Source organism: Nansenia antarctica (assembly GCF_963989245.1).
Source record: "Nansenia antarctica genome assembly, chromosome: 1".
In the NCBI taxonomy this organism is placed as follows: Eukaryota; Metazoa; Chordata; class Actinopteri; order Argentiniformes; family Microstomatidae; genus Nansenia; species Nansenia antarctica.
In genome coordinates this window covers 32,478,428-32,505,927 of record NC_137674.1, presented here as the reverse complement: position 1 = coordinate 32,505,927, position 27,500 = coordinate 32,478,428, and the positions used below count along the sequence as shown (strand labels likewise).

The window sequence follows — 27,500 nt, the reverse complement described above, 5'->3', positions numbered from 1 at the left end:
AATGATCGCATCCCCCTGTCAGCCATTTACATGTCTGAATGTATAGCCAGCTATACAATAACCACCGCCACTGCTCCCTGTTCCAACACGCTGGGGCCAACCAATAAAAAGTATAACGTCATTGTGTAAAATTGTTAACAGCTGAAAATGTAGGTCAAATATGGCGCAGGACAGCATTTGTGCCACTAACACATTAAGGGGCAAGTGCAAAAAAGGCGATTTGGGTCGGTAGACGTTAGCTCCAGATGCTTTAGATTAATACTAAAGAACAGGGCTCTCATGCCTTTTTCTGTTATTTTAGTGTGTAATTATTTGGGTAAAAGTCAGCCCTACTATTAGCGAGGGGGGGGGGGTTAAAAGGGGGGATGTCGTCGGTTACTGGTCTCCAGACGATGCTCCAGCAGAAGACTTGGGTTGTGTGGTGTTTTAGTTGGTGAGAATACATCCCAAACACAGATGCAGTATAAATTACTTACAAAGTACTTCGGTCTCTTAGTTTACCGGGAAATGTTTTCAAGATCATACCCATTCAATACAATGTAATATTACAAACATACCTCTAAGCTTAACATGTGTTGTGACAGATTAGATTTGAAACTGGAAGTCCTGGAATCAAGAAATATTAGTGCAGTATTGCTATTCAACATCCTTTTTGGAGTAGAAGAGATCAGCCATGAGGTTTTGATCTGAGCAACAATGACTGCTCCAGACCACCCTCAGATGACCCACGAGTACATCTTCTAATACCTCAGGAATGTCCAGCAATCAGTAAGTCATCTGCCAGTGAGCGAGCACGTCGTAAAAACTGTGTAAAAACTGAACTCTTGTGTGAGGAGAGGAAACGTTAGGACTTGGACGCAAGCTAGTGTCATAACCGGAACATTGAACGATGTGTTATATATCATCTGACCACATCCTGCTATCACGGGGTCAAGCGCTTTCGCTTGAAGTGGTTTAAGTGTATGTTTATTCTCTGTCAGTCAGAGGGAGAATGCGAGTGAGCGTTTACTGCGGCTTCAACCATAGAGGTCTACGCAGTTGGACTGGTGCAGGGGTTAAACGGACTTGTTGCACTGTAGCGTTGACCTTACGGCGTCCAGGTTTCAGTCAGCAGGTGTTGATTTGACGGGGCCACGGCTGGTCTTTCACACCTCTTCTGTCTGCGAGGCCGGGACAGGAGAGGAGAGGAGAGGAGAGGAGAGCAGAGCAGAGCAGAGCAGAGGACTCTGGGTCTTGGCTGTGCAGAGCGTGGGTCTGAGGGGCTCTCTCTCTCAGTCTCGCTCTCAGCCGGTGTTTCCGCACAGTGGACCCCAGAGCTCCTGCGGTGCGGGGCTCATGGCGAGGCGTGTGGAAAGGCCTTTGGCGGAGAGCTGTGGTCCACGTGGCAACAGCCCCCGAGCAGGAACCGCTGTACTGCACCCTGGGAGGAGGGGGGAGGCCTGCTGTTCTCAAACAACACCAGATCAATCAGCTCAGTCAGCGCACTTCTGTCGTCGTTATGACAGGTTCACAGTCCCCACAGGTCACTTATCCTAAGGTCATGTGCAAGAATCCAATGTCCACACAGTCCATCGCTGGTTAAAGAGGAAGAACATGTTCCGGTATGAGAGAACAATGCTACCTTACAGTGTTACCTCAGCGCAAGCCCCCCTGTAAGAGCTGTAGTCTCTCTGTCAATGTGTATCATATCAGGCGCTATCAGTGATCAGAATGTGTATCGTTGATTAGTTCAGTGCTTGCTGTGACTGTGCAATACGGTTATACTATAAAATGGAGTGGTCCTGCAACCCGTCATGGCTGTCAACACATAGCTAGCCATAGCACTGTAGCGGGAACATAGATGTAGTTTTTTGTATATTTACTTCATTTACAAGTAAAGGTAAGACCATGCAATATATATTTTCATTTGTGTTGAATGAGTATGAATATTGGAACTGCATTTACCTATGAAAACGTGAATCGAATATGTAAGTTACCTGTATGCGTGTGTTACCTGTATGCCTCTGCAAAGAATGCTGATATGAAATATGACACATACGGACGCCAATAGTATTGTGCAACCTGCCAATAGAATTGGTGAATTTAAGATACCTCTATCGGGTTCTTATGTGTGTAAATAATAATAATAGTCCAGGGGGGGGGGGGGGGGAAGGGGAGATGGTTAAGGGTAGGGAAAGTTGTTCGTATGGGAGAACAGGTAGGTTTTGAGTCAGGATTTAAAAGTAGAGAGTGAGGGTGAGTCTCTGAGTGGCTGGGGAAGAGAGTTCCAGAATCGGGGTGCAGCTCATGAAAAAGCACCAAGTCTCCAAAGCCTTTGAATTTTCTATCTGTCTCTGATACTAGCCAGCACCCCACCAACCATCGACCTCAAACGCACGTCACTGGGACTGGGTTATAGGAAGTGTGCCATCTTCCCCCGTTACCTATGACTCTCTTTCCTGGTAAATACAGAACACACTGCTCCCAGCTGGCACGCACTGAGCCTGTTGACAGGGGCATGATGCGTTCTTGTTGTTCTTGGTATTCCAAACTTCAATCTGAATTCCCACGGTCGCCCTTAACTTCCCAATGCCAGAAGTAGCCGCAATCACGGGCGCAGCAGGGCCCGCAAACCTGTTGCCACATACTGGAGTCTCGATTAAATATACGCCCGGCCTGGGAATTACAACAAGCCGATATATCGTAAGTGTGAATGTGACCTAATTAGTTAGTCTTGTTGCTGTGGCACGGTGAGTATGTATCTGCAGAGGCGTCTGTATCAATAGGGGTCCAGCTGTCGGTTTTGGCGCGCGGCGGGACAGATGGGTCCCACATTGGAAAAAGAAAAGCGCTCTGCCTCAGTGCTCAGTCTCGCTGTCTGTCTCCTCTCATACCACACCAAGCTGGATTAGTTCGAATATTATATCAATCACATATCACGAAAAGGTTCAATAGAGTGCATATTTTCATTTCATATTTCTCATTTCGTATTTTACAATTCAAGCTCAGTTCGAATTTTAGGAGGCGATGTCTTGAACTTGGACTGTCCCTCCCACCACGTCCTGTATTTCCTCACTCTGAATGGTTGAATTGATCAACCGACACTAATTTCTAAAATCTTTTACAATAATCAAACATGACAGCGATGCCGCTGCATAGCATCTGGTAAAGAAATTAAGTGTTTTTTCAATCTAAAAATGCGAAAAGTGATCAGTAATATTTTGTTCCCCTGTTTCCCTTTTATCTTGAATGACAAATGGAAGCTCCAGTTGAAAAGTTATCAGAGAACCAGCCAAACATTAATACTTGGCTTTTTCCACCGTGCAGTTTTACTGGATGCTGTTTCATCTAAAAAAAATTGTGGAAAAACCATTTCTGATGTCAGTTTAGGAGGCCAAGAAGTACAATCTCCCACACAAATCCCTAAAGCGTTTGTGTGTTGGTCCTATCCAGACTTATATGTAGAACATTTACATTTGTCGTGCAGGTTGAGAAAGAGTTGACAACGATCCTTCTTATATATCTCATTAGCCCTCTGAACCTCTCTCTACAGCCTGTGATTCGTAATGAGGTCTGACATGTTTTTCTTTGTGTAGGCAAACAGAGGACAGATCATTTAGGCTTCCTGAAATCCTCTGACCCAGTTAGGTTTGTGTTGGTGATTAGAGGTATTCAACAGCATGTCAAGTGGCTGCGCAGCGGAGAGCCAATTATTAGCTTCTGGCCGGTCTCCAGATATCCTCATCGCCGGCCTCTAACGCTCCGTTGGACGTGATTGGATGTGATTAATTCCCGGCCCATTATCGAGTCCCAGCTAACACACATTCCAAAGAGAATACAACTCAATATACTAACAAATTAGAAGACCGTTGGTCTGTAATTACAATGGCAATGGCTGGAGACTGTTATGAAGGTCAAAGAACATTCACAAGTGACGATTCTAGAAGTAAATTCCTCTGATGTACAGATTCCTCAAACTGTATTAGAGCTGATGAGACTGGGATTAGATTAGATTCAACCTTTTTTTGCCATTGTACAGAGTACAACAAAATGTCATTTTCTGCTCTAGGCATAGGGTCAAATTAGGGGTTAAGTGCCTTGCTCAAGGGCACAATGGCAGCGGTAGGCACCTTAGATATGATCACCAGCTCATATGAGGCTCCCTCCTGAGGCAGGGATCGAACCAGACACCTTACGATTGCTAGCTGGCCTCTCTAACCTTTAGTCTAGCGCCGCTGGATACCGCAGTGCAAAGGTCATCTCCCACAGCTGTAATTGTGGCCAGATAAGTACCGTATTTTCCGGACTATAAGTCGCACCCGAGTATAAGTCGCAGCAGGCCAAAAATGGGTCATGAAGAGGAAAAAATCACATATAAGTCGCACTGGACTATAAGTCGCATGGTTCAAGGGAACGGGCTTGGCGGAATCAGCGGGGAAAGAAGACCCTGTTGAGCTTGACTCTAGTCTGGCACTGTGAAGAGACATGAGAGGATTTGTAAGCCCAGGAAGGACATAATTCACGTTAAAACTTCTTCTGAAAGGTTAGAAATACTTAAATTATCGAGTGTAAAGCCAGGGCTAGCTAGCGCGTTGCTAACGAAGGTTAGCAAAATGGCGTCGCGGGAGCAAGCAAACAGGATGGAACAGCCTCTGAAAGGTAATAAATGACTTTAATATCGTGTATAACGTTCATAATAGCGTGTATAACGTTCATAATATAGTGCTTAATGTCCACATTGTCGAGTGTAACGACTATTTATCGTGTATAAGGCCATGACAAAGATAGCTTGGTGAAAAACGGAAGTAGTTAGGATGAAGGGCGGCCTACAAACAATGCAACATTGAACAGCCTCTGAAAGGTAATAAATGACTTTAATATCGTGTATAACGTTCATAATATCGTGTATAAGGTCCATAATATCATGTTTAATGTCCACATTGTCGTGTTTAATGTCCACATTGTCGAGTATAATGGCTATTCTATTCCGTATGTGGCGCTAGCGGAAGTAGCAAAATAGCCTCGCGGGGGTAACTTAGCAACATAGAACAGTCTCTGGAAGGAATAAATGACTTTAATATCGTTTATAACGTCCATAACATTGTGTATAAGGTCCATAACATCATGTTTAATGTCCACATTGTCGTGTTTAATGTCCACATTGTCAAGTATAATGGCTATTCTATCGTGTATGAGGCGCTAGCGGAAGTTACTCCTTGGTTCATGTCAGTCAGAGATTACCGTATGTCAGTTCATGTCAGTCAGAGATTATGAATTATTGATATATAAGTCGCACCTGACTATAAGTCGCAGGACCAGCCAAAGTATGAAAAAAACCGCGACTTATAGTCCGGAAAATACGGTAGGCCTTATGTATTTGTCATTAAGATGTGGACTGCTGAGATCATCTCCCATCACTGTGTGAATAATGAGAGCCGCAGACTAAGTTACAGTATATTCAGTAGAATATATCACTTTAGCTGGTGTGGTGGGCTATTATAAGCCATTACATTCTGTACTAAATAAGACCGCCTTAATTATGTCTTAAATAAGACAATTGATGGCTTAGAAACTCGTTTAGGCCCTAAATGCACTGAATGTCTTATTTTCAGTTTGCTGACGATACGTAGTTGTGATTCCTTAGAAAGTAGGGCGAAAATAAACTGCCTTTCCAAATGAAATAAACCGTCTTTCCCAAAGATCGTTGCTTTTTTAGTAACGTGTAGTTAGTGGTGTCAGCAGGGTGGTAAAACTAGACTTTAATTTTTATTTTGCCTCGTTGGGTACTGCGTGTTTCTCACTCAGATGCATGAGAGCCACCTTCCCCACAGCGGCCCATGCTTGTCTAAGACCCGATGACTGAGTCTGCAGGGCTCTCGTAACAACCACTTAAAAGAGGCCTCAGATTTAGGCTGTCATCATTTCTCAGAGGGCGTCGGTAGGTGAAGCCACACAGGCACGCCACACACCATGTGTCTGAGGAGGACCACTTCTTCTTTGTACAGATGGAAATTACAAATGGGGAGAATGTTATCGTAGTGAAGGATGGTTTTCTATCTGTGGATACAGTTATAAACTTGAGATGTATCAACAGACAATTCACACTTTTACAAGTTTAAACCGTTAAAACCACCCCATAATACAGTACCTTAAACTAAATTGTTACCTACCCGAATAGCCTTTTCTTTGTTCGCACAAACGGTGCCTTTCTGACAGATAAAGGGAGTAATGCTGCCTTCCAAATGACCCATCAACGCCAAGTTACCAAGCTCTCCCCTTATTTAGAGCTCTGCTCAGATTATATGGGATCGTAAATGTGTCACAACAGATTTAGATACTTATTTTCTGCAGTTCGTAATGTTTGCCTAGGGCTGCGTTCTCCTATAACCTACCATTTGCCCAGTGAGCGAATCTTACTTAACGTGTCTTTATTTTATGAAATATCCATCAATTCGACATTATTAGATCATACATAGGCCTGCGGGGCATGCAAGACTAACCAGAGGAGATGGAGAATGGAACCACATCGCACTGTTTAGACACACCAAAACAACCCTGCGGCTGGCTACATCCTCTTAGACCCAACAATTATTTTACTTAGCTACGTATTTATTGTACACTTATGTGTATTTAGGGGATGGCTTGTGACCTTAGTGTGGCTCATAGTAGTTCACTTACGCTCCTCGATTTCTTTACAGCTTTCCCCCCCCCCAAAAAACGTTCCCTAAAAATTCATGTCATGCCTTTTATTTTGAAATATCGAATACGCTTCACGAAATGTCGGTGGTTGAGCGATTATCTACCTTTGATTAATTTTCGACGGTAAAGCCATCCCTGTGTATGAACTTTGGGATTTATGACCAGCGTATGGCCTGTGGATGCATTACATCTGTATCTGCTTGGAGTCTGGACCTCCCGATTGCCTGTGGTGAGGGAGTTTCTCTGAAACAACTGTAAGAAACCTACAAATGGACCTACTGTAGAAAAAAAGAAAAGGAAAATCGTCCTTTTTCTAGCATTATGACTGCCTCTGGCCCCGAGCGTAGATTACTTGTTCAGTCGTGATGACTGATGGATAGATAATTCACTTACATAGACAAATGTAACAGGGTTGGAAGTCGCTTTGGATAAAAGGCTGTCTGCTAAATGCCAAAAATGTAAATTTAATGTAAATGGATCCCAAGGTCATGATGACGACAAGCCGCCTGCGTCTTCTCATCTCTCAGCCCCTGGACCAGGCCCTGGACCAGGCCTCCAGGCATGATTCACCCGTTTCCTTCTGACCCAGTTTTCTGGGGTTTGCTTTGGATGTCGCATACTGTAACTGTGTGTGTGTGTCCCCCCCTCCTTACATGTGGATGCCATAAATATGTGATTTATGTTGCACCCCGTGAGAAGCTGAGCCGGGTTTAATTCGCTTTTCTCAGCTCTTGAGGAGGGTTTGGCTTTCTGTGTGTCGACTGACATGTTGCCATAAATATGACAAGGGAAGGGGATTCTGGAAAAATCTGGACTTGCTTTTCCACTGAATGATGTTTTATTGATTATGGATGGTGGTGCATCATATTCTCATTCAGGCATCTCAACACTTCTTAATCAAGACCTCGGTTGAAGATTGAAGACGGACACTCGCACAAAGGACCGGTTGTTTCTTGAATGGCAGCTTCTTGACCTTGCCTCTTGGGAGTCCCGTCTCTCTTTGTAGTCGTGTTGATGTGTCCATCCATATGTGCGGTGAGTGTTGTTGTGTTCCCTGTGTGAACCGGTGGGGCTGTCTGTTGTGTGTCAGGGTCTGGAGGCAGGCTGGGACAGTGGAGGGGACATCCAGCCAGGAGAGAAGGTCCTGCAGGATATAAAGGAGAGGAGAGGGCAGGAGAGGCGCCTCCATGAAATCCAACAGCAGCTGGAACTCCTGGGTCAGGGCCAGGATATGACGGTGAGTTCAAAGCAGCCACACACACACACACACACACACACACACACGAACGAGCGCACACACACATACATGCACGCACACGCACACACACACACACACACACACACACACACACACACACACACACACACGCATGCATGCACGCACACACACACACACACACACACACACACACACACACTATACATGCAGAACCACAGACCCACAACTCCCACAAGTTGCACATTCTCTCACAGGCCAATGCGTTCATTTACACTTACAGACACAAACACACACACACTTAGCTCCTCAACTAGCCGACACACATACGTACACTACAACACAGCTTGTAGGGGAAATGAATCCCAGGTACAAATTCTGTTTTCCGTTGAGAAAAGTCCTGCCCAAAGAAGGACGATTGACCTTGAATAAACCACTTCATTACAGGCAATTCACTTTGTTCTTTCTTTGTGCCTAGTCTGGACCAGAGTTGGCAATTACTTTCCTTTTGTGTTTGCCATGGCGTTTTTTTTATGTCCTTAATGACCTAAATTAGAATTCCTGGCCCAGCTCCACCCTCCTCGTTTGGGAACTCGTTACCTCCATCAGTGATCCATGTCCAAGGTTCCTTCATACACTTTAATGGCTCACTGCAATTCCTCCCTCAAACTCTATCTCCTCAATGTCCCCTGGAAACCATTGAGCATTTTTTAGACTTGTCTGGAGTTACACAACCACACAACAGCCCAACGTGGCAAAGGCCCTATTGCTATGGGCCAACACAAGAATGTCCCTGGGACAAAGGGTGATGGATTTGTTTTCTGCATTTGCTGACATTTGTGGCTTGAATTGAGTGTGCAGCAACATAGAGAGCATTAACAAATCGATTCAGTGGTTTCGCCATGTCATAGTTCAGAGGGGCAGGTCTTCAAAATTGCCTTCATGGGTACCTGCAACATCACCATTTGATACTGTAGTATATACGTTTTCAGAGACATCCACTACCACCCAGCACTAAAATAATAATAATAATTCTTCTTCTATCACGACGACTGCCAATGGCCCCTGGCCTGATCTAGATTACTCTTCCTGCTACGACTGGTGAATTGATGGTTCACTTGCTTAGTCAAATGTATCGATTGTATGTCGTTTTGGAATAAGGCGTCTGCTAAATGCCAAAAAATGTAAATGTAAAATGTAACAGGTGCTGCTCTCGGGAAGTGAGATACCGCCAGAAGCTTTGATTCCATTTACCGATTTAAAAACGAATTATAGACTTCACCTTGGTGAACTGCAGCTCAACTTATGCGTGCCTAATTGGAACGTTTATTGCACTTATTGCACCAAAGCGGCGGAATGGTAAAAAGTTAAACCGAGCGAAACACGTAATCATGAGACAGATCTATTCCTTAGTGAGAAACAAATGTGATTTTAGTCGGCTAATTAATTCTTAACTTGTCTGGAGGAATCTGTGCCCTCACAAATCACAAAACATCAAAACCCCAACTCTGGACGTTGCCAGTGTTCATTAGTAATGCTCTTCAGCCCTTTAGGTGTTGAAGTAGACATTGAATGTCCTGGTACTACTATCACTTTATCACTTCATCATTTTATTTCTTTATTACTTAGTACTTATTAGTACTTATTACAACTGTATTTTATTATTGTGATCTGTATCTTGATGCTGCAATGTTAATGTTGAGGAACTGAAGCCAAAGTTTTTCGATTACGTAATTATAGGTTCCAAATAAAAAACAAAGATGCAACGTTATAGGAGTGCTCTTGGTTCACATCCCAGTTTCACAGCTTCAACAAAACCCATTGAAAACAGGCTTTGTTTTGCCAGGTGACTGCTTCACACTGCGCTGGGTGCAGCCTGGCTACAGACATGTGAATGCCAGTAACGCATCTTTTATCCCGAAGATCCTCTTGTCCAAATGGTGTTGTTATTGCACTGGTATGGGAGGGACACGATAAACTATGGATACCAAGAAAAGGCCCTTTAGAGAAACACAGGTTTCATCTAGATGACAACGAGATAAAACCCCCGCAGAATAATCTTCGGTGCTAGACTTTTTAGATAAAGACTAAGATATTAATTAGATTAATTAAACGAATGGCGTCAAATATCAATGGCGAAAGAAAGCACTGAGGGTAGATGGGTGGCGTGTCAGTTTACAGATCGTGTTCCTGTCTGTAATTGAGTTGAGCAATTTCCAAATCAACAGATCCAAATCGCTTTTTATCTACATGGAACAATAGTAGCGGTTTCCTCTTTGAGGAGAGAGGAAACCGCTACTATTGTTCCATGTAGATAAAAAGGAAGAGAGTTATGCTCTCTGAAATCACTGTTTAGTCTGAGTCTGTGGAATTCAACACTATTTTGGGGGTGAGGGGAAACTTTAAAAGGTTTGGTGAGTTAAACTGTTGATGTTAAACAGAGATTGATGACCGTGGACGTAAGTCCTCTGTCCTATTATTTTGATTGATATCGTTGCTGTTTTCCGGTTACATAATGCGATTCCATGTATTTGTATGGGGCTCTGGGACATAGATTCATACCTATGTTTCTGCGACATCATGCCTATGTTTATGCAATACCTTTGACTAGCTTTATCTGCGTCATCGAAAGCATCCCTCTTCCAAGTTCTTCTGAAACAACCCTGCTTCCAACAAAATCCATCTCCTTGTCAGAGAGCTCACTCTCACCTCTTATTCCCCCGGCTCAATGCCACTGTGTACCATGCTGATCCACAAGAGATGTCATATTAATCCTAGACATAACTGTCTCAGGACATCTGTTATGAACCTGCTCTTCCATTGTAGGATGACCTAACTCCCATTGCTTTTCCTCCTAAACCAGAACTAAACCAGAATTATGACATCTGTGGAGAAGTGATAAGATTATTCTTTAGCCAAGTCATTAGTGTGGGTCAAGCTACAGGTGGTGGAAGGGATTCCTATCATCAGATTTATTTATTTTTTGACCACAATCCGCATTTGGCACTGTCCCAGAATCAACAGTAGGAGGAAGCCCAAACCTAGAATTCCCGCACGGCACTCCTCCGTCTATCACTAACACGCCATTAATCATCTCTGCCTCACAGCAGCCATCGTTGCCAATTAAAAAGATGATAATCACAAGGCCATGGCTTCCGCCGTGTTTTCATACACACTTATACGTATGTCAAACTGATATACAGTACCAGTCAAACGTTTATACACACTTCCCCAATCAATTGAATGGGAAAGTGTGTCCAAACTTTTGACTGGTACTGTATCTTTGTAGAGCTTTGTTCTAGAACATTTTTTGACCAGTTCTTTTTTTATTTTTATTTTTGATTAATTATACATCTTTTATTTATTCAGGGAAGTTCCTTTGAGAGATTTTAAGATTTTACAAGGACACAATTTACACAGGCAATACGATTTTCTTTTTTACAGATGACAATCAATAATTGAGGAATCCATAATTAATCAAAACGAGTTGACTACCGTAGTTACAGACTGTGCTGAGTAGAGAAGAGTCCTGTTTTCATTTGGAAAGTGTGTTGCATTGGATGCAACTGTGCAACAAAAGTGATGTATGGTAGGGCCCGGGGCAGTAGTTCTGACACAAGGCCACACATGCAACTATGAGGGGTGGGCAGGCTGGGCTGTACTAAATAATGGAACGATTTGTTGATTCCAACTCGATGGTTTCGTAAAACATTTTCCACATAACACTGGTCAACCTTGACAGAATGCCCTTGTCTTCTGAGGGGAGGGGAGGGGAAGAGAGGAAAGGAGAGGAGGTGAGAGGAGAGAGTGAGATTGAGCGAGGAATGTGATAGTACAGATAATACAGATGGCTTTGATAAAGACCCAGGTGGCGGCATAACCTGGAGGAGAGAGGGATTCTCCCTCGACCTCTGCTTCTGTCTCTGGGCCACATCAGCCCTGACTCAGACACTCTGGCTGGGTTTGGTTTGGGCTCTGGCCAGGTAGCCACTGCCACTGGGTGAGAGATATAATGAAAACCTTAATATAGTGATGTACCAGCTCTAACATATTAGTGCCTTATGAACCTGCTAGATCCCTAAGATCATCAGAGGCTGGCCTTTTAACTGTTAACCAACCAAGAGTGAGCACCAAAAGTGGAGAGGCAGCATTCGCTCACTATGCGGCAGAACATTTTGGAACAAGCTTTCATGAAACATTAGGAAAGCCCCATCTTTATCAGTTTCTAAAAATAGGCTAAAGACGGTTATGTTCTGTTCGGCTGTTCTGTTCAACTGTATTTTAAATGCAGTCAGTTTACAGTCAAATGCAGACAGTTTAGGCTAGGTTTTAACTGACTGATTTGTTTTTATCTAAACTTTTAACTTGAACCTTTTAAATTGTTATTGTATTGCACTTCTTTTGTTCGGCTTTTAATTTAGTGTTTTTAAACGGTGAACTATTTTTATTTTAACTTTTTAATTATTATTTTATTGCACTTGTTGTTTTTATGTAAAGCACCATGAGTTTGCATGAGTTCGATTGTATGAATATTATGTGCTGTATTAATACATTTGCCTTGCCTAATAGTATGTGAATAAGGCCTACCATATGTAGTTCTAGATCCCAACAGCAACTGTCTTGATATTAGAAACCTGAATGCAAATATGTCCTCCACTAGCCTCCACATCCTTACAGGTACAATGTACAAAGCTTACTTCAACTTTGCAGTGCTTTAAGATTATAAATGGTCAATGGACTGACTTATATAGCGCCTTATTCCAAAGTGCTTTACAACGGCCTCTCATTCACCCATTCACACACACATTCGCACACCAATGGCGGCAAGCTACCATGCAAGGCGCCGGCCCGCTCATTGGGAGCAATTTGGGGTTCAGTGTCTTGCCCAACGACACATGGCCAGCTGAGGTCGGAACCGTCGATCCGCTGACCTTGCACTCATTAGACGCCGGCTCTACCTCCTGCACCACAGCCGCCTCACCTTTATACATGTTAACCAGCTAAATGGCCCAGGTCAGGTTAAAGACCAGTCATAAACTCAGCTGCAGCTGGTCATTAGTGAACCATCCCTAAATGCAGCCCTGTTGCTAAGGGACCAGGAGATACCTACGGCATCTAGTCGACTCTTTCCCAGCAGACTTGACAGTGATGCCTCTCAGTACAATACAGTATGTTATCAGAGAGGAACACTGCTTTGCCTTTTGGGCAAAAAAAAAAAGCACTGTATCTGAGCCAGCGAGGATAGTGTGAATAGAACTCCTTTTATAAGAGGAGAACTGGTCATGGCCCCCAAGGTTTCTCTGGCTGAGAAGGTGGAGGTATGTGACTGAAGTCAGTGACCTCGTAACACGAGCAGCCCACATTGGGCTAAACTAGCCCTGAACCCTGTGTCAGCCAGCTACAGACAAGCTCTCAGAGAGGTGGTCTGGACTGGGCTGGGCTGAGCTGGGCTGGGTCTTGGGGGGTGACTGGAGGGTTACTTTGATGGATGGTTTTGATGGATGATGTGCAACTCTCAAAAGGCCACCTGTGTGAACGCAAGGCCCTGACTGACCCGTTCATGAGTGACAGCCTTGTCGTCCTGTCATGTTACCATTCCGGAGCAGCATTGTTTGTTTGTCAGAGGAGATTACATGAAGTTATTGGACTCTTTTATCTGGAGGGCCAAATGACACACACACACACACACACACACACACACACACACACACTCAGCTACGCTGTAAGCTAGAGCTTTCCTACGTGTCGGTGAGTTGTTGATGGATCGTATTACACTGTTGACAGATGGTATTTCCACTGTTGATAGACGGTGTTTCCCGGCGTAATGCAAAGAGACAGACAAAGAGACGGTGATGTCATAGGGAGCCCAGCCACTTATCAGCTCACAGCGGCAGCAGCCCCCACTAAACTCTTGTGGAAGTATACAAACGCATGTACCGCACGTGTACTCTACTGTACATGTCCCGAGATCAGCTGATTGTTGTGTATTGTTATCCCAGTCCTGAGAGAGGTTATTGAGAACGGAGCGTCTGAGATGAGACATCTGTGTGTGTGTCTGGCGTACATGTGGTGAGGCAGCGCGGTGAGCATGGCGAGATGTCTGTCTGTCTGTCTGGACCTGGACTCATTAGGATGCTGTGGTAATAGCCCCCAGACAGACATATGGGCCTTTGGGAATATAGCCTATAACTTCCCTCCCTGAGACCCACAAGTAAAGTCTCCAGCCGGCATTTGAACGTTTCAAGGGTGAGTCAGTGTCGTGGAGCAAGGTTGAATCACTGTCGAAGTTTGTTTTGGTTTTTTTGAAAGAAATGTAGCATTAAATGGCTTTTCAACGTTTTTTCAACATGGAAACAACAACTGACATACATTCAACCACATTTCAATGTTGAAGTTTCGGTCAAGTCTCACAACAGTACCATACTTTCATGATGATTTAGTTTTTCTAACCAGGCTGTCATTCGTGCTCTGTGTTAATTTTTTATTTGATTTATTTTATGTTTTCAACCCTGTTAATCGTGCTGCTGTCTGTCTTGGCCAGGACGCTGTTATAAAAGAGATTTATAAAAAAAAAAATCTCAACAAGACTTTTCCTGGTTAAAGAAAGGCTAAATAAAATAAAAATGAAATAAAATTGCTCCATAGCCACCGTCAGCCCAGACTAGGATCTATAGAAGTAGCACCCCTGCCTTATATTTCACAGCTCCCTGAGGAGGCTGTACCAGTGAGAGGCAGCTGACCACAAACAGGCCCACAGCTGCACACTTCCTTGGACTCGGAGCTGCTCGTAAAAACTGACATGTTTCCCCAGTGCCAGTCCTCTCCCCCGGGTTCTCAGACTTGATCCTCTCACGGAAGACAAGACAAGCCTTTTTTTCTAGGGCGTCCCTTTCCCCCGACGGAGCCAGCGTCTAGATAGCGTCGCCCTGAATTACAAGTGTCCAATCAACCCGAACCTGATGAACTTGTTGCTGTCCCAGTGATAACCCACCCAATGAGGGGGAGACACGGAGTGGGGGACACGGGGTGGGGGACCGGGGGGACAGGGCGGGAGGGGTGGGGAACAGGCCACCTCTTTGAAACAAGTCACTTTTCATTTCCTCCTGGATAGATTTCCTGTCAACGCAGCACTTCTTCTCGCTGTCTGTTTGCTGGAATGTGGTGTATCGGGGCCGCTGGACCGCGTCCCAGAAGCCCCGGCGAGTCTCTTGCGCGGGGGCTTAACGAGCCCCGTGGAGAGAGAGAGAGGGCGGGCGGGCCAGACACAGACAGGGGAACACACATCAGTCACCTGGAGCCACCCCGGCCTGCCTGGCAGGGTGGGGCATCTTGGGTCAGCCACTTTGTCACGGTCATTAAAGCTCTCTTTCTAGCTTTCTCTCTCTTTCTCTCTCTCTCGTTCTCACTTTCTCTTTTTCTCTTTCTCTCTCTCTTTCTCTCTCTCTCTCTCTCTTTCTCTCTCTCTCTCTCTCTCCCTCCCTTTCTCTCTCTCTCTTTCTCTTTTTCTCTCTCTCTCTCTCTCTCTCTCTCCATATGGGAAACTCACGTCGAAAATCACCCATGTCAAAACACAACACGCATGGCATTGGTTAGAGACAGAGGTAGCCGTTATTAATCGAGGCCGGCCATGGGGGGAAACATTTTATTACTTCATCCATGAACACCGAAAAACAGGCTGACATGGCTGTAATCGACCAGCGTTTTTTAATGGCAGCGGTTTCGAGTTGCAGTAAATGCCTCATTTAGAGTCGAGCGCTTTTTCGCATTGTTCGTATATCCAAGTCACCGTCCCCCTGTGACCCTTATCTTTTACTGAGGCCAAAATGCCGGTCGCTGAATCATAGCGCAAGAGTCGACGGTTGAGAGAAAGGTTAAGTGCGTCTAATGCGCCTCACAGTCGTTTACTGTTATCTGCCTGTATCCAGTAGACAGAGCGAGGCCCTTGGCCCAGGGGCCTACGAAGCAGGGGCCTCGCCTTGCACACGCCCGCCCCAGACCCCCATGGAGGGGTGACGGTCAAGTCCACGGGCAAAAGGGGTGGGGGTGGGGGGGCCCGCCGTGACAGACGACTGGAGCATGGGGTGTTGACGTGAAGGGGGGGGGGGGGGGGGTACGGTTGGAATGTGTCCATGGAGACTACTCCCATGGCTGCTGTCAGCACGGAGGAGACTAGGCAGAGCTAGCGACGGCAAGGGGTCATTAAAGAGTAACACTGGCCACCCTATGACGGCCTAATGGGGTGTGATTACGTCGTAGAGGACTTTGAACTTGGACAAGTACGGCAGAGGGGGAGAGACATCTCACAGCAGCTTTCAGTTCTTGGTTAAGGTTGGGGGGGAGGGCGGGTGCGGTCTCAAAGGGGGGGCCGCAGGGAACAGACATCGACGATCGATCTGGTCTGTTGGCATTAGCCAAGGGGGATAGACGAGACTGAGGAATGATAATTTCTCTCCGGTCGCTCAGCAGGGTGTGGGGATTGATGAACACAACTGTGTGTATGCACTTTTGACTTTTTTGACTCTGTACAGAAGACCTGAAACTACCATCATTAGGGGGGTGGCGGGGGCGGCAAGCCATTGAAGGTCAGGGGGATGGTCTTCTCTTCAGAAGACGTGTTTGTGTGGGAACAGTGTGGGGAGGGCGTTGGGTTTACAGTACATGCTGAGAGAGAGACCGATGGTTCTGTTTGCCAAGCTCCAGAGGGTTTAGGGCCTTGCTTCGATCTGTCAAACCGCCCTTGGCCTCACTAGCGAGGTGGGATGAGGTGATATTGTTGGACCGTAGTAGAAGTTGCAGCTGACTTAACAACGTTTCATGTTCACTGAATATTCATTCATAGCCTTGGAGCTTTATTAAGATAAGGGGAAGTAGAGAGTTTACATTCCAAGCCAGTTGAGTGACAGGAGTCCGTGACTGGAGTCCTTATTTTAGTACTGTCTGGGATATCTATTACTGGAACAAATATTGACACTTGAATTCTGTCAGGTTACTCATTTCTTAGAATTGACTCATCTCCTTGAACTCCTCGCATTCCCCAAAAAGGCTCTGTGAATCCGCTTTCTTTACTTATCTGCACAAAAACAAGCTCTCATCCAACTGGAAATGTTTTTTTACCCGTGGAACGCCATCCAAAAGAGCGCAGAGAGATTTCCATGGAAGGTCTAATTTATCGTGCCTGTGTGTGGCGTGTACTGTCGGGAAGTGTGTGGTAGATAAATCAACAAACAGTATGTTTGAATGTGGATCATAGCTTCTGAAGTCCAAAGCAGTGTTAAGACTTTGTAGCTACCGACACCACAACTTTTCTCAACATGGAGATGCTGATGGTATTGTTTACACAGAAGAGATATAGACTGTAGTGTGACCCCCTTTCTCTCTCTCTCGCTCCCTCTCTCTCTTTCTTTCTCTCTCTCTCTCACTCCCTCTCTCTCTTTCTTTCTCTCTCTCTCTCTCTCTCTCTCTTCCCCTCTCTCTCTCTCTCCCTCCCTCTCTCTCCCTCCCTCTCTCTCTTCCCCTCTCTCTCTCTCTCTCTCGCTCCCTCTCTCTCTTCCTCTCTCTCTCCCTCTCTCTCTCTCCCCCCTCCTCTCTCTCTCCCTCTCAGTTGGGGGACACGCTCGGCCTAGAGGAGCAGCAGTTGAGGGACCTGCTGGAGGACTGTGAGCTAACCCAGAGCCAGAGCTTCGGTCTGGGGCAGACCGGGGACTCGTCACCCAGGGGGGACGATTCAGACACAGACAGCCTCCTGGACAGCACCCCCCCCCCTCGCCTCTCCCGCTCCCTCCTGTCAGCGCTGCTGAGAGACGGATACACCACCAGCTTCAGTCAGCTGGACGACGGGACTACAACACTTAGACAACCTGGCCTGTGGTGCCACCAGCAGCAGCAGCAAGACAGCAGCATGGAGCTCTGAAGACTAAGAGGAGAAGGCTACTGGATGTGTGCATCTCTCACATGCTAACACATGCTAACACATGCTAACACAATGGCTCACATGCTAACACATGCTAACACATGCTAACACTTGCTAACACAACGGCTCACATGCTAACACATGCTAGCACAACGGCTCACATGCTAACACATGCTAACACAACGGCTCACATGCTAACACATGCTAACACATGCTAACACATGCTAACACAACGCCCGAGTCCTCCACAGCTGTGCTGCTACCCCTATATGATAATAAAGAAGAGAAATTACAATTTTACGAATCTTTGATTTTGGAATACAAATTATACAATGCACCAACGTTACAAACGTAACATGTGTGAAATAATTGATGTGTTTTGTAAACAACTTAAAATGTGATACACTGTTGTGTGTTTGATAGAATCGTCAGTTGATTAAACAAATGAACCCGACAGCAACAGATTTTTACTCATTACACGAGACTTGCTCTATTGTCCTGTTGTACAGTGAAGTGCACCCTCAGGGTCTGTCTTTTCCGTCAGATTTTTTTCTGTTCATTTTCACTTGCCACAAATGATGAATCAGAACAGCTGGACGCCCTTTATATTAACCATAGAGATGAGAGCAGACCGTTTGTGGTCTCATTAAACTTAACAACGCAGAATGTTCTACAATACACACGCACACGCGCACATACACACACACGCACGCACACATGCACGCACGCACGCACACACACACACACACACACACACACACACGAGCGGTCAGATAAGCAGCCATGGGTGTGTAGGGCGATGTCTGTTGGTCTAATGAGTGGACACAGACAGACACGGCTGCTCCAGGGGACAAAGGGACTGAGGCGTGCTCCACAGGAGTGACCGCCCGGGCCCGGGCCATGACAGCTCCCACTCCTGACACAGAGGGGACTCATTCCACACATTCCTGCCTCCGTAGGTGAGCACGGATCAGAGATCAGCGTAAGGACCCCAGGGTATTAGGCCTTTGTCCCCGTTCCCCGTTCTCCAATCCTCATCTTACCGTAGTAATACTCTCCTTCTTTAAGACTTTACCTGGATTTTCTTTGTCACAAAAGTGTTGTTGTGGTTTTTGAGGATAGTGATTTTCGGAGTGGATGAGATGTTGTTTACGTGTGTTTATGTATTTACTCAGGTCGACAGATTGCGAGTAGTCTCCTGCACCTGGATGGCCTTTGACCCTGTGAGCAGAGGTCCTCTTTTTTCCTCTCCTCTGGACATCCACGGGCCTGTCCCGCTCCCCATCACCGTGACCCCTCAGACTTAACTCTAAGTTGCAGGAATTATCTCACATTCCAGTCTACGGCCTCAAACTGCAAGGTGAGCTTCCAAAGTCAACCACAACCTGAGCCCAGCCCTCAGTGAAGAAGGCTGCCTCTAATGTATCGTGCCTGTGTGTGGCGTGTACTGTCGGGAAGTGTGTGGTAGATGAATCAACAAACAGTATGTTTGAATGTGGCTCGTAGCTTCTGAAGTCCAAAGCAGTGTTAAGCTACCGACAGCACAAAATGTCTTCCAACATGGAGATGATGCTGATGGTATTGTTTACAGAATACCAGAAGAGACATAAGAGATATAGGGCCCTATTATGCACTTCATCAATAAGACGAGGCGGTAGATCTAAACTTAAGACGTGGAGGCGGGGTCAAGGCCACTTTGCTATTATGCGTGCTGTAGTGGGCGCCTAAAACCCGGCGCTAAGCAAAGAAATTAGTCATGGGTGTGTTTTGGGCGTCTTCTCAATCAACCCAATCAGCGTGCCAGGTGCCATTCCCTTTAAGAACCGGCTGCGTTGAGTTATTAGCGCTATGCTATTATGGAAGTCCTGAGAAGGAGGTCAGCGCGCTTCTCTGCCTCTCCCTTCTGAAATAAAGCATTTATACTGTGACCGTAATTGACGTCTTGCCGTGGAGCCACGTGCGTGTTCATGTGTGCCCACATGCATGCGCAAACCGCGGAGGCACGCTCGTGTTTCAAAACGTGCATGAAGTCTAAACTTAAGAACTTTTCAAACCACTTCTTAGCGATAGGAGCAAAGTCAGATCGCATAATAGCAGGGGCGCCTAGTGCACTTCATTAAGAACACTCCCACAATGAGCAATATATGCACGGGAGTTTTACGTCTGATGTTTGGGCGCCTATCGACACCTGCATAATAGCAGTAGCGCGTATGAAGCGCATAATAAGGGTGCCGGTAGGTCTTAACCTGGCGGTGCGTCTTAATTAACACTTAAGACGGCAAGTTAAGAAGTGCATAATAGGGCCCATAGACAGTATAGAGACCCCATTCTCTCTCTCTCTCCCTCTCTCTCGCTCTCTCTCTCCCTCGCTCTCTCTCTCTCTCCCCCCCCCCCCTCTCTCTCTCTCTCTCTCTCTCTCTCTCTCTCTCTCTCTCTCTCTCTCTCTCTCTCTCTCTCTCTCTCTCTCTCTCTCTCTCTCTCTCTCTCTCTCTCTCTCTCTTTCTTCCTCTCTCGCTCCCTCTCTTCCACTTCCAAAGTCAACTACAACCTGAGTCCAGCCCTCAGTGAAGAAGGCTGCTCTTCCCCTGCAGGAACCTTCACAACAAGTACAGGTAGAGGAATCGCAGCAGCACAGGTGAACAATGTTTTTTCCCCTAGAGCGCTTTCCTATTTACCATCCATCTTAAGGGAGACTGACGTCGCAATAGATCAAGTATTGCTGCCATTGACAGTATGATCGTGATCTATGATCATGGTTCAATTTGAGGGTTCAACGGCTTGGGGGTACGTATGGTCTTTTAACCTCGACTATACCATAAGAGTTCGGTCAGCTCTGATGTAAATCTTTTTTTTAAAAGACAGTAAAACTGGTCTGTCTGTCTGGTTTTGTTGGCATGAACTTGCCTTTGACTGAACCGGCCTTGTAAAAGATCTGAATCGACAGTGTTAATTCTATTTGCAGCCCAGTGTCTCGCAGCACCTATAGGGAAGCCAAAGAGCAAAGGGGGGTCTGGGGGTCTGTGGAATGCCTCAGATAGGTGTGACTCTAAGCTGCTGGAGGTTTTTTACCCACAGGGACAATCCCATGAAACCTTTCTAGAAGCGTTACTCAATAGTAGCATATGAGCATTACTGGTGCAGTAGCTCTAGTATTAGCTGCTTCGAATTAGACTAAATCTGGTAGACATTCATCTGCCTTGAGTTTGTTTTCTCAATCAAACCCAGTGATTTCCAAGGAGTTCTCTGCTAAATCGTTACGGTCTCCTAATGTGTGGGATGGGGTGTTGGAAGAAAGATTATGGTGTAAACGTCCCGTTTGATTTTGATAATGTGCCAACATTGTGTTTGTAATCGTTCACTCTCATGCTGTCGACTCTGTGGGATACTCCCTTCCTCAGAGGGTTCACTAGGTAATAGATTCCAGCTTGTTGACACGGCAACAGTTTCTTTCCTCTTTTTCCTAGATATCATTCCTCATAGTAGATATCAGGGTCAAGGACAACTAAAAGAATGTTTGTCACAATTGAGGACTGAGCTAGTGAACACATCCTGCGACGTGTTGTTTAGTTAGTGTGTGTAGACCATAGAGAATACAAACTGATCTATATTTAAGGTGTGGGCATTGTTTTCGTTCATCAAAGGACAAGCAAACAAGGACATTCAAAGTATATATTTTTTTCCTGATGTGTTTATTGTTCTGTTGACATTATAAAATAACTGATTGGAGTATAAACAGCATTTGGGGTAAAACTATGGTAAAAATGTTTATAGACAAGCATCACTAAGAGTAACAAAAAGAAAGAAAACAAAATACAAAACAAAACATAAACCAAAGACATCCTCATGTCAGGGTGCAAACAAGTTTATACAAACAGAAACACTTCCATGGACCGGTCACGTTTCTTGATAAATTATTTAAATAGCATATATCTACATATATGAAATAACCTCTTAACATAGAACAGACAAAACGTAACAATAATTTATCCATTAGAAATGCACAGGACATAACAATAAGCACAACATATTTATGAAAACCTTTTTTGTTTTTTTTAATCAATTACTCTCCTTTTTGGGGGAATGTTCTGCTACAAAAATATCTTATATACAGCATTAAAAAAATGATTGTACTACAGTCGCACAAAGAAAAAGAGGAAGCCGACCAACCCACACTCTGCTGCTAAAAAGGTACTCTCATGTTTTGTTGGTCTTTATCAAAAAAGAATGAGGTAATATTTGTACATAAAGGGTTTTCCTTTGTCTTTCCTACGTCAGAAACGTACACACATGCTCAGGCATACAGGTCATGCATACTGTGCAGAAGAACAATGATCGAAGAAATAAATGACACCTAAAATGACACTCGTTTTTTTGGGGGGGGAGGATCGGTTGGGTATAGGGGGATGATGATACCTTGCTATGAGAGGACTTTCTAGGGGGTACAACAATGACTCCCCAGTTTCAAGATTCCAGTTATTTGGAATGGTAAAGAAGAAGACGAAGAGATGAATAAAGAGGAGAGGATCACTCTAGTGACCCACGTGTCAATACTCTCAACTGGCAACACGCTAAAAATAAATAAGAACGTATGTACAACCGCCATAACTATAGTCCTCTCATGGCAGGTTAGACTGGCCCTGTCGTCCCCTCTACTTACATCTCAGTAAAGATTAGAGAAAGCAGAGAAAAGCAATAAGTGAAATGTTAAAAAAAATATATATATAATTTTGGTCTACACTGGCTTTAGGTGTACTGTGCTGTCCTGGTTCTGTGTTTCTTCCATGTATCATCTTAATGTTCTGTCCTGAGAAATCACTTGACACTAGTCTTGTCAAACCCCTGAGGACACACTGCTACTACTGCTAGTGAGTAGAACTCAAATTCAAGGGGAGGGGGTAGGGTCGAGGGGGATTAAGGTTAATCGAACGATTTCTCAAACACAAATGGCTTTAGGTGTCTTTATCACAACGCTTTTCTCGGGTAACATACACACAGAAAAACATTCACTCTCTTTGATAGTAACAGTCGATCCATACTGTCCATGGTCCCTCAACAACAGATCCTTCAAGGGACCGCCTCTCCAGCCCTTCTTCCGGCTAAAGAAAGAAAAAAATCTCCTACTGCTTTCTTCATATTGTAACGACTCAGTCCTTTTGAGTTCACAGCAGATCTGAAGTAATGCTTGAAAAAAAAAAAAAACTCTTCCCTTTCGACTCCTTTCCCATCCGGAGAGATTACCACCAATAAGTTCAGAAGTGCATAGAAATCTTTCTGTCGCCTCTTCCCCCATACAGAGCAGAGAAAGAGAGAGAGAGAGAGAGAGAGAGAGAGAGAGAGAGAGAGAGACAGAGCCTTCAGAGTGGGAGAGAGAGAGACCGATTTCTTCACTGAGCAGAGCTATGCTCGATCTGCTTGTGGTGCGACGGTGGAGAGTGGTCATCAGGCCAGTCAGTATAGGCCAGTGTCCTGAGGTTGTATCTGCCTCAAAAGCCCTTCACTTGCTCTCCATTTCCACCAATGTGCGTGTCGCAAAGGAAAGAGTAATATAGATATGGTCCCGTGTTCATACATTACATGTTAATATTGAAACAGATAGATACATTCTTCTAAGAGACTCTCCTCTGGTCCGATTATGTATCTGGAAGAGAAGAGAAGAGACAATTAAAAAACGATGTTAACTTCAAACTCTTTGAAATGAAATGGCTGTCAGTCAGTAAATTATTTGTATGCCAAAACATTTGTATGGTATGAGTTTAAAAACAGAACAAACCCCCCCCCCCCCCCCCCCTAAAGTATGAGTATCTTACCTCTGCATTCGTATTTGAGGTCTGAGAAGTAAACCATCTCCTGAGAGAAGACGAACAAGCCTAGCCTTCCACCGGCGTACGTCTTGTCATAGATGCTTCCAGAATCAGCCATGATTCTCTTGCCTTCATACATCACCACTCTGAAAGGAGGAAGAAGGGGGAAAATCACATGAAATTGTTAGCACATCGAGCCAGAAGTTAGCATGTGTTTGGATTTCATTAGTGGCAGAAAAGTCGGACTCAAGGGGCTAAAGCTGGTTATCGAAACTTACCTGATGTGTCCAGTCTTGGGCCTGTGGATCAGGTGCCATCTGTAGGCGGTGTAGTCCTTCCAGCCGATGTTCTTGGGGTCGTGCCACAGTTGCTGAACCTAGGAGGAGAAATCACAACATACAACATGAACAATCTTCCCTATTTAATAACATTAGTTCTCTTCCTCACAGCTCTCTAAGTTATAGTGGTTTGGCGTCTTCTTCTTGTAGACTGAAAAATGAGCTCACCTGTCCAGCGGTGTCTCCGGTGTGCCACAGGGCGTTCCTCAGGTGCTCTCCGGGTCCCGTGGTGGAGTTGACTACTTTGATGGACAGGCCTGAGTAGCCCTGGGCTCTGGTGGGGGTGTGTGACCAGTAGGTCTGTGTGATCTGCTTCCACATCACCACGTAGAACCTGGAGCTGGACTGGTAGCCGAACACAAACCCGGCATAGTCGTCGTCCCTGTCCGTGTTGATGAAGAAGGTTCCGCTGAAGTCCACCGCGTTGAACTCATCATAACCTGGAGAACACGGAAGAGAGAGGGTTAGTGAGGGCTTGTTTGCAAAGGGGGCTTATGATCTCTGGATTTTGCCGTTTGTTTTGTAGTTCCACAGAAGTTGAGTGTTACTTACCGACAGCGATGCCAGGGTCACAGTTGACGGTCTGGACCAGCTCTTTGCCCTGGTGGCGGACCACCCAGTTGGGGTCGATCTGCGAGGTGCCCTTGGGGTCCAGTGGAACCATCTGGAACCTACGGAAGTCGGTCTCACTGATGGCAATGTTCTCGGGGCACACGTCGTCGATGTCGAGCACGTTGTCTTGGTCAAAGTCGTCCTTGCAAACATCACCACGACCGTCACCTGGGAGGAGGAGGCAAAGATAAGACGCTTAGACATGGTCGCATGGGGAATAAAGGCTAAGCTAATTAACTCTGTGTAACTCTTTTTGAATGCTGTGGTAATAATGGAGACGAGTAGCAGGAACTACCATGTAATTACAGAATTACTATGAAACAACATACTAATACCGTGCTGTTTCTAGAGTAATTACAGTGTAACTGCACAGGTATACAGACAAGTCAGCCAACTTCAGTGTTACTGTAGTAGAGTTCTTGGCGAACCATTCTGTGTAGGTCACATGAATAGTGCTACTGTTCACTAGTGAGCAGACTTGGTGGAGAGAGTGACTCACCATCAGAGTCCAGCTGGTCGGGGTTGAAGGCCAGCCTGCAGTTGTCCTTGTCGTCAGGGATACCGTCGTTGTCGTCATCGTGGTCACAGGCGTCACCCTTGCCGTCTTTGTCGTGGTCGGCCTGGTTGGCGTTGGGGATGTAGGGACAGTTGTCCATGTTGTTCTGGTGTCCGTCCTCGTCGATGTCCTGGTTGCTGTCGCATTTGTCGCCCACTCGGTCGGAGTCGGAGTCGATCTGGAGGAGGAGGAGAAAAGTGGGAGACAAGGAACTTCTTTAGTCTTCTAAAAAAAGCACATTCTTATACTCTATGTTCTCACTTCAATACCCTCAGACAGGGATTGAGCATGTATTTCACCACTCTCAACTCAACAGCAGGCATCTATCTCCCTTCACATGAGAAGTGCTGTTCTTTCCCCCTCATTTTTTCTTTTATGTAGGCCCTTGTCTTCAGGTATGCTAGCAATGTCTCCTCAAACAAGAATCCTGTGTCCTGGCACCTTGGCACGACTACACAGACATATTCACATCTATTCAAAAGACGGGCGGGCGAAGAGGTAAGAGGGGGAACATTGCACTCATTTTTCTCTCAGATTTCACATTCCTCCTGTTTCAATACAGGTGCGGTCTGTGGCTACTGTCCTGGGAGGGGAGTAGGGGTGGGGGGTATTCATGGGGTCGACATGTGAGGTCTACCTCTCTCAGGAGGGGTTTCTTATATAATGAAAGGTGAAACCTGCGGTTATTTACCTGGTCAGGATTGTGCTCCAGAGGGCAGTTATCACAGTGGTCTCCCACCCCGTCACCGTCAGTATCCCTCTGGTCGACGTTGTACACATAGGGGCAGTTGTCTTTTTCGTTCAGAATGCCTGTCCGATGAAACACACTGACATTAGCCTTCGGTACCGCTTTTAAGGACTTAACAGAGATTGACAGCACAGAGCTATTCATTTTAGGTATCTAATTGAAGTATGATGATCTCTTACCGTCGCCATCAATGTCAATAGCACAGGCGTCGCCTTCTCCGTTGTTATCGGTGTCGACCTGGTCAGGGTTGCTCTCGAACACACAGTTATCACAGCGGTCCCCGATGTCATCTCTGTCAGCATCGTACTGAGCAGGGTTGTACACCATTGGGCAGTTGTCCTAATGTTATGAAAGAGAATTCACCATTAGTAAAAATGCAATTGAAAAAAACATAATACGAAGATATCTACATTTTAGATCTACACTGTAGATACGAGTGTGTTGGGACTAGACTGAAGTATTTTCCCACTGTGCCGGAATCTGCTACGGAATCTGAGTGTTTGCTTACCACAGAGTTTCAACACAACGCTTTCTCAATCCACACAGTATGAATTATGGGCATAACGCCACATACTCTTGGCCACACGCCCTGATATTCTACTGTTCATATGCTACTGGCTGTCTCCTCGTCTTTCACTTTCTCCCTAGCGTGTGATGACATTCCTATGGTCCAGGGGAGGTATACTGATTGCTACGTTTAGTTCCTCTGTGGAGGCCAAGATCGTGAGAAGAAGAAGACTCACCCTATCATCAGGGATCCCATCATTGTCATCATCATTGTCGCAAGCATCACCCAGGCCGTCTTTGTCGTGGTCTTCCTGTCCTGAGTTGGGCAGGCTTGGACAGTTGTCCTGCAGGAAAACAAAAGGCTCGGTCAGGAAGCCGTGACCGCAGTGATTCCTCATCGGAGGAGTCTAGAACAGAACAGACTGTTCTGACAGCTTTAGGTTTATCAGCTGCTGTGTGAGGGAGGTGGTGAGATTGGCTAACCTTCTTGCAGTGGTAGGTGGCGTTCTCCACACACAGGAGGTCTCGGTTGGGCCAGCCGTCCAGGTCCGTGTCCTCTCCGCAGATGTAGCCGTTCCCGGCATAGCCCGGCTTGCACTCGCAGCGGAACATGGTGTCGGTGAAGTGGCCCAGGTAGATGCAGTTGGCGTTCTTGTTGCAGTCGTGGCTTCCGTCCTTGCAGGGGTTGCGAGGTGTGCAAACCTAACAGGGTTAAATGTAAAGGGTTAGGATGTGGCTGGCCTGTTAGCACCATCATAATAACACAGAAGTCCACACATTCGTATACGTTGCTAGTCAGGGCTAAGCTATTCAGGGCTAAGCTAACCTAGTCAGGTGTTAGTTAGGGCTAAGCTAAGCTAGTCAGGTGCTAGTTAGGGCTAACCTAGTCAGGTACTAGTCAGGGCTAAGCTAACCTAGCCAGGGCTAAGCTAACCTAGCCAGGGCTAAGCTAACCTAGTCAAGGCTAAGCTAACCTAGTCAGGGCTAAGCTAACCTAGTCAGGTGCTAGTCAGGGCTAAGCTACCCTAGTCAGGTGCTAGACAGGGCTAGGTTAAGCTAACCTGTTTCTTAGCGGTGGCCTGCTCCAGTCCTCTGCCGAAGGGCTGCGGTCCGGTGTAGCGAGGGGGGCAGGGC

The 27,500-nt window shown here is 45.7% G+C and overlaps 2 protein-coding genes across 2 annotated transcripts in view; one reads left to right on the top strand and one right to left on the bottom strand.

Moving 5' to 3' along the window:
• The window catches only part of fsip1 (fibrous sheath interacting protein 1), a gene marked incomplete at both ends in the record, with an annotated part of 40,060 nt that extends 22,256 nt beyond the window's left edge, over nt 1-17,804 (top strand). The window contains 2 exons of the mRNA XM_080550290.1: nt 7,769-7,915; nt 17,496-17,804. Coding sequence (XP_080406416.1) covers nt 7,769-7,915; nt 17,496-17,804 — 456 coding nt within the window. The remainder of the gene's footprint in view (nt 1-7,768; nt 7,916-17,495) is intronic.
• Nucleotides 17,805-23,356: 5,552 nt separating this feature from the next.
• thbs1a (thrombospondin 1a) overlaps nt 23,357-27,500 on the bottom strand; it is a gene marked incomplete at its 5' end in the record, with an annotated part of 8,779 nt that continues 4,635 nt past the window's right edge. Inside the window, 11 exons of the mRNA XM_080550406.1 lie at nt 23,357-23,442; nt 23,612-23,751; nt 23,884-23,981; nt 24,112-24,383; nt 24,496-24,723; nt 25,055-25,289; nt 25,803-25,921; nt 26,039-26,198; nt 26,603-26,710; nt 26,850-27,068; nt 27,428-27,500. The exon at nt 27,428-27,500 is cut by the window's right edge and continues 208 nt beyond it. Coding sequence (XP_080406532.1) covers nt 23,435-23,442; nt 23,612-23,751; nt 23,884-23,981; nt 24,112-24,383; nt 24,496-24,723; nt 25,055-25,289; nt 25,803-25,921; nt 26,039-26,198; nt 26,603-26,710; nt 26,850-27,068; nt 27,428-27,500 — 1,660 coding nt within the window. The 3' untranslated portion in view covers nt 23,357-23,434. The remainder of the gene's footprint in view (nt 23,443-23,611; nt 23,752-23,883; nt 23,982-24,111; nt 24,384-24,495; nt 24,724-25,054; nt 25,290-25,802; nt 25,922-26,038; nt 26,199-26,602; nt 26,711-26,849; nt 27,069-27,427) is intronic.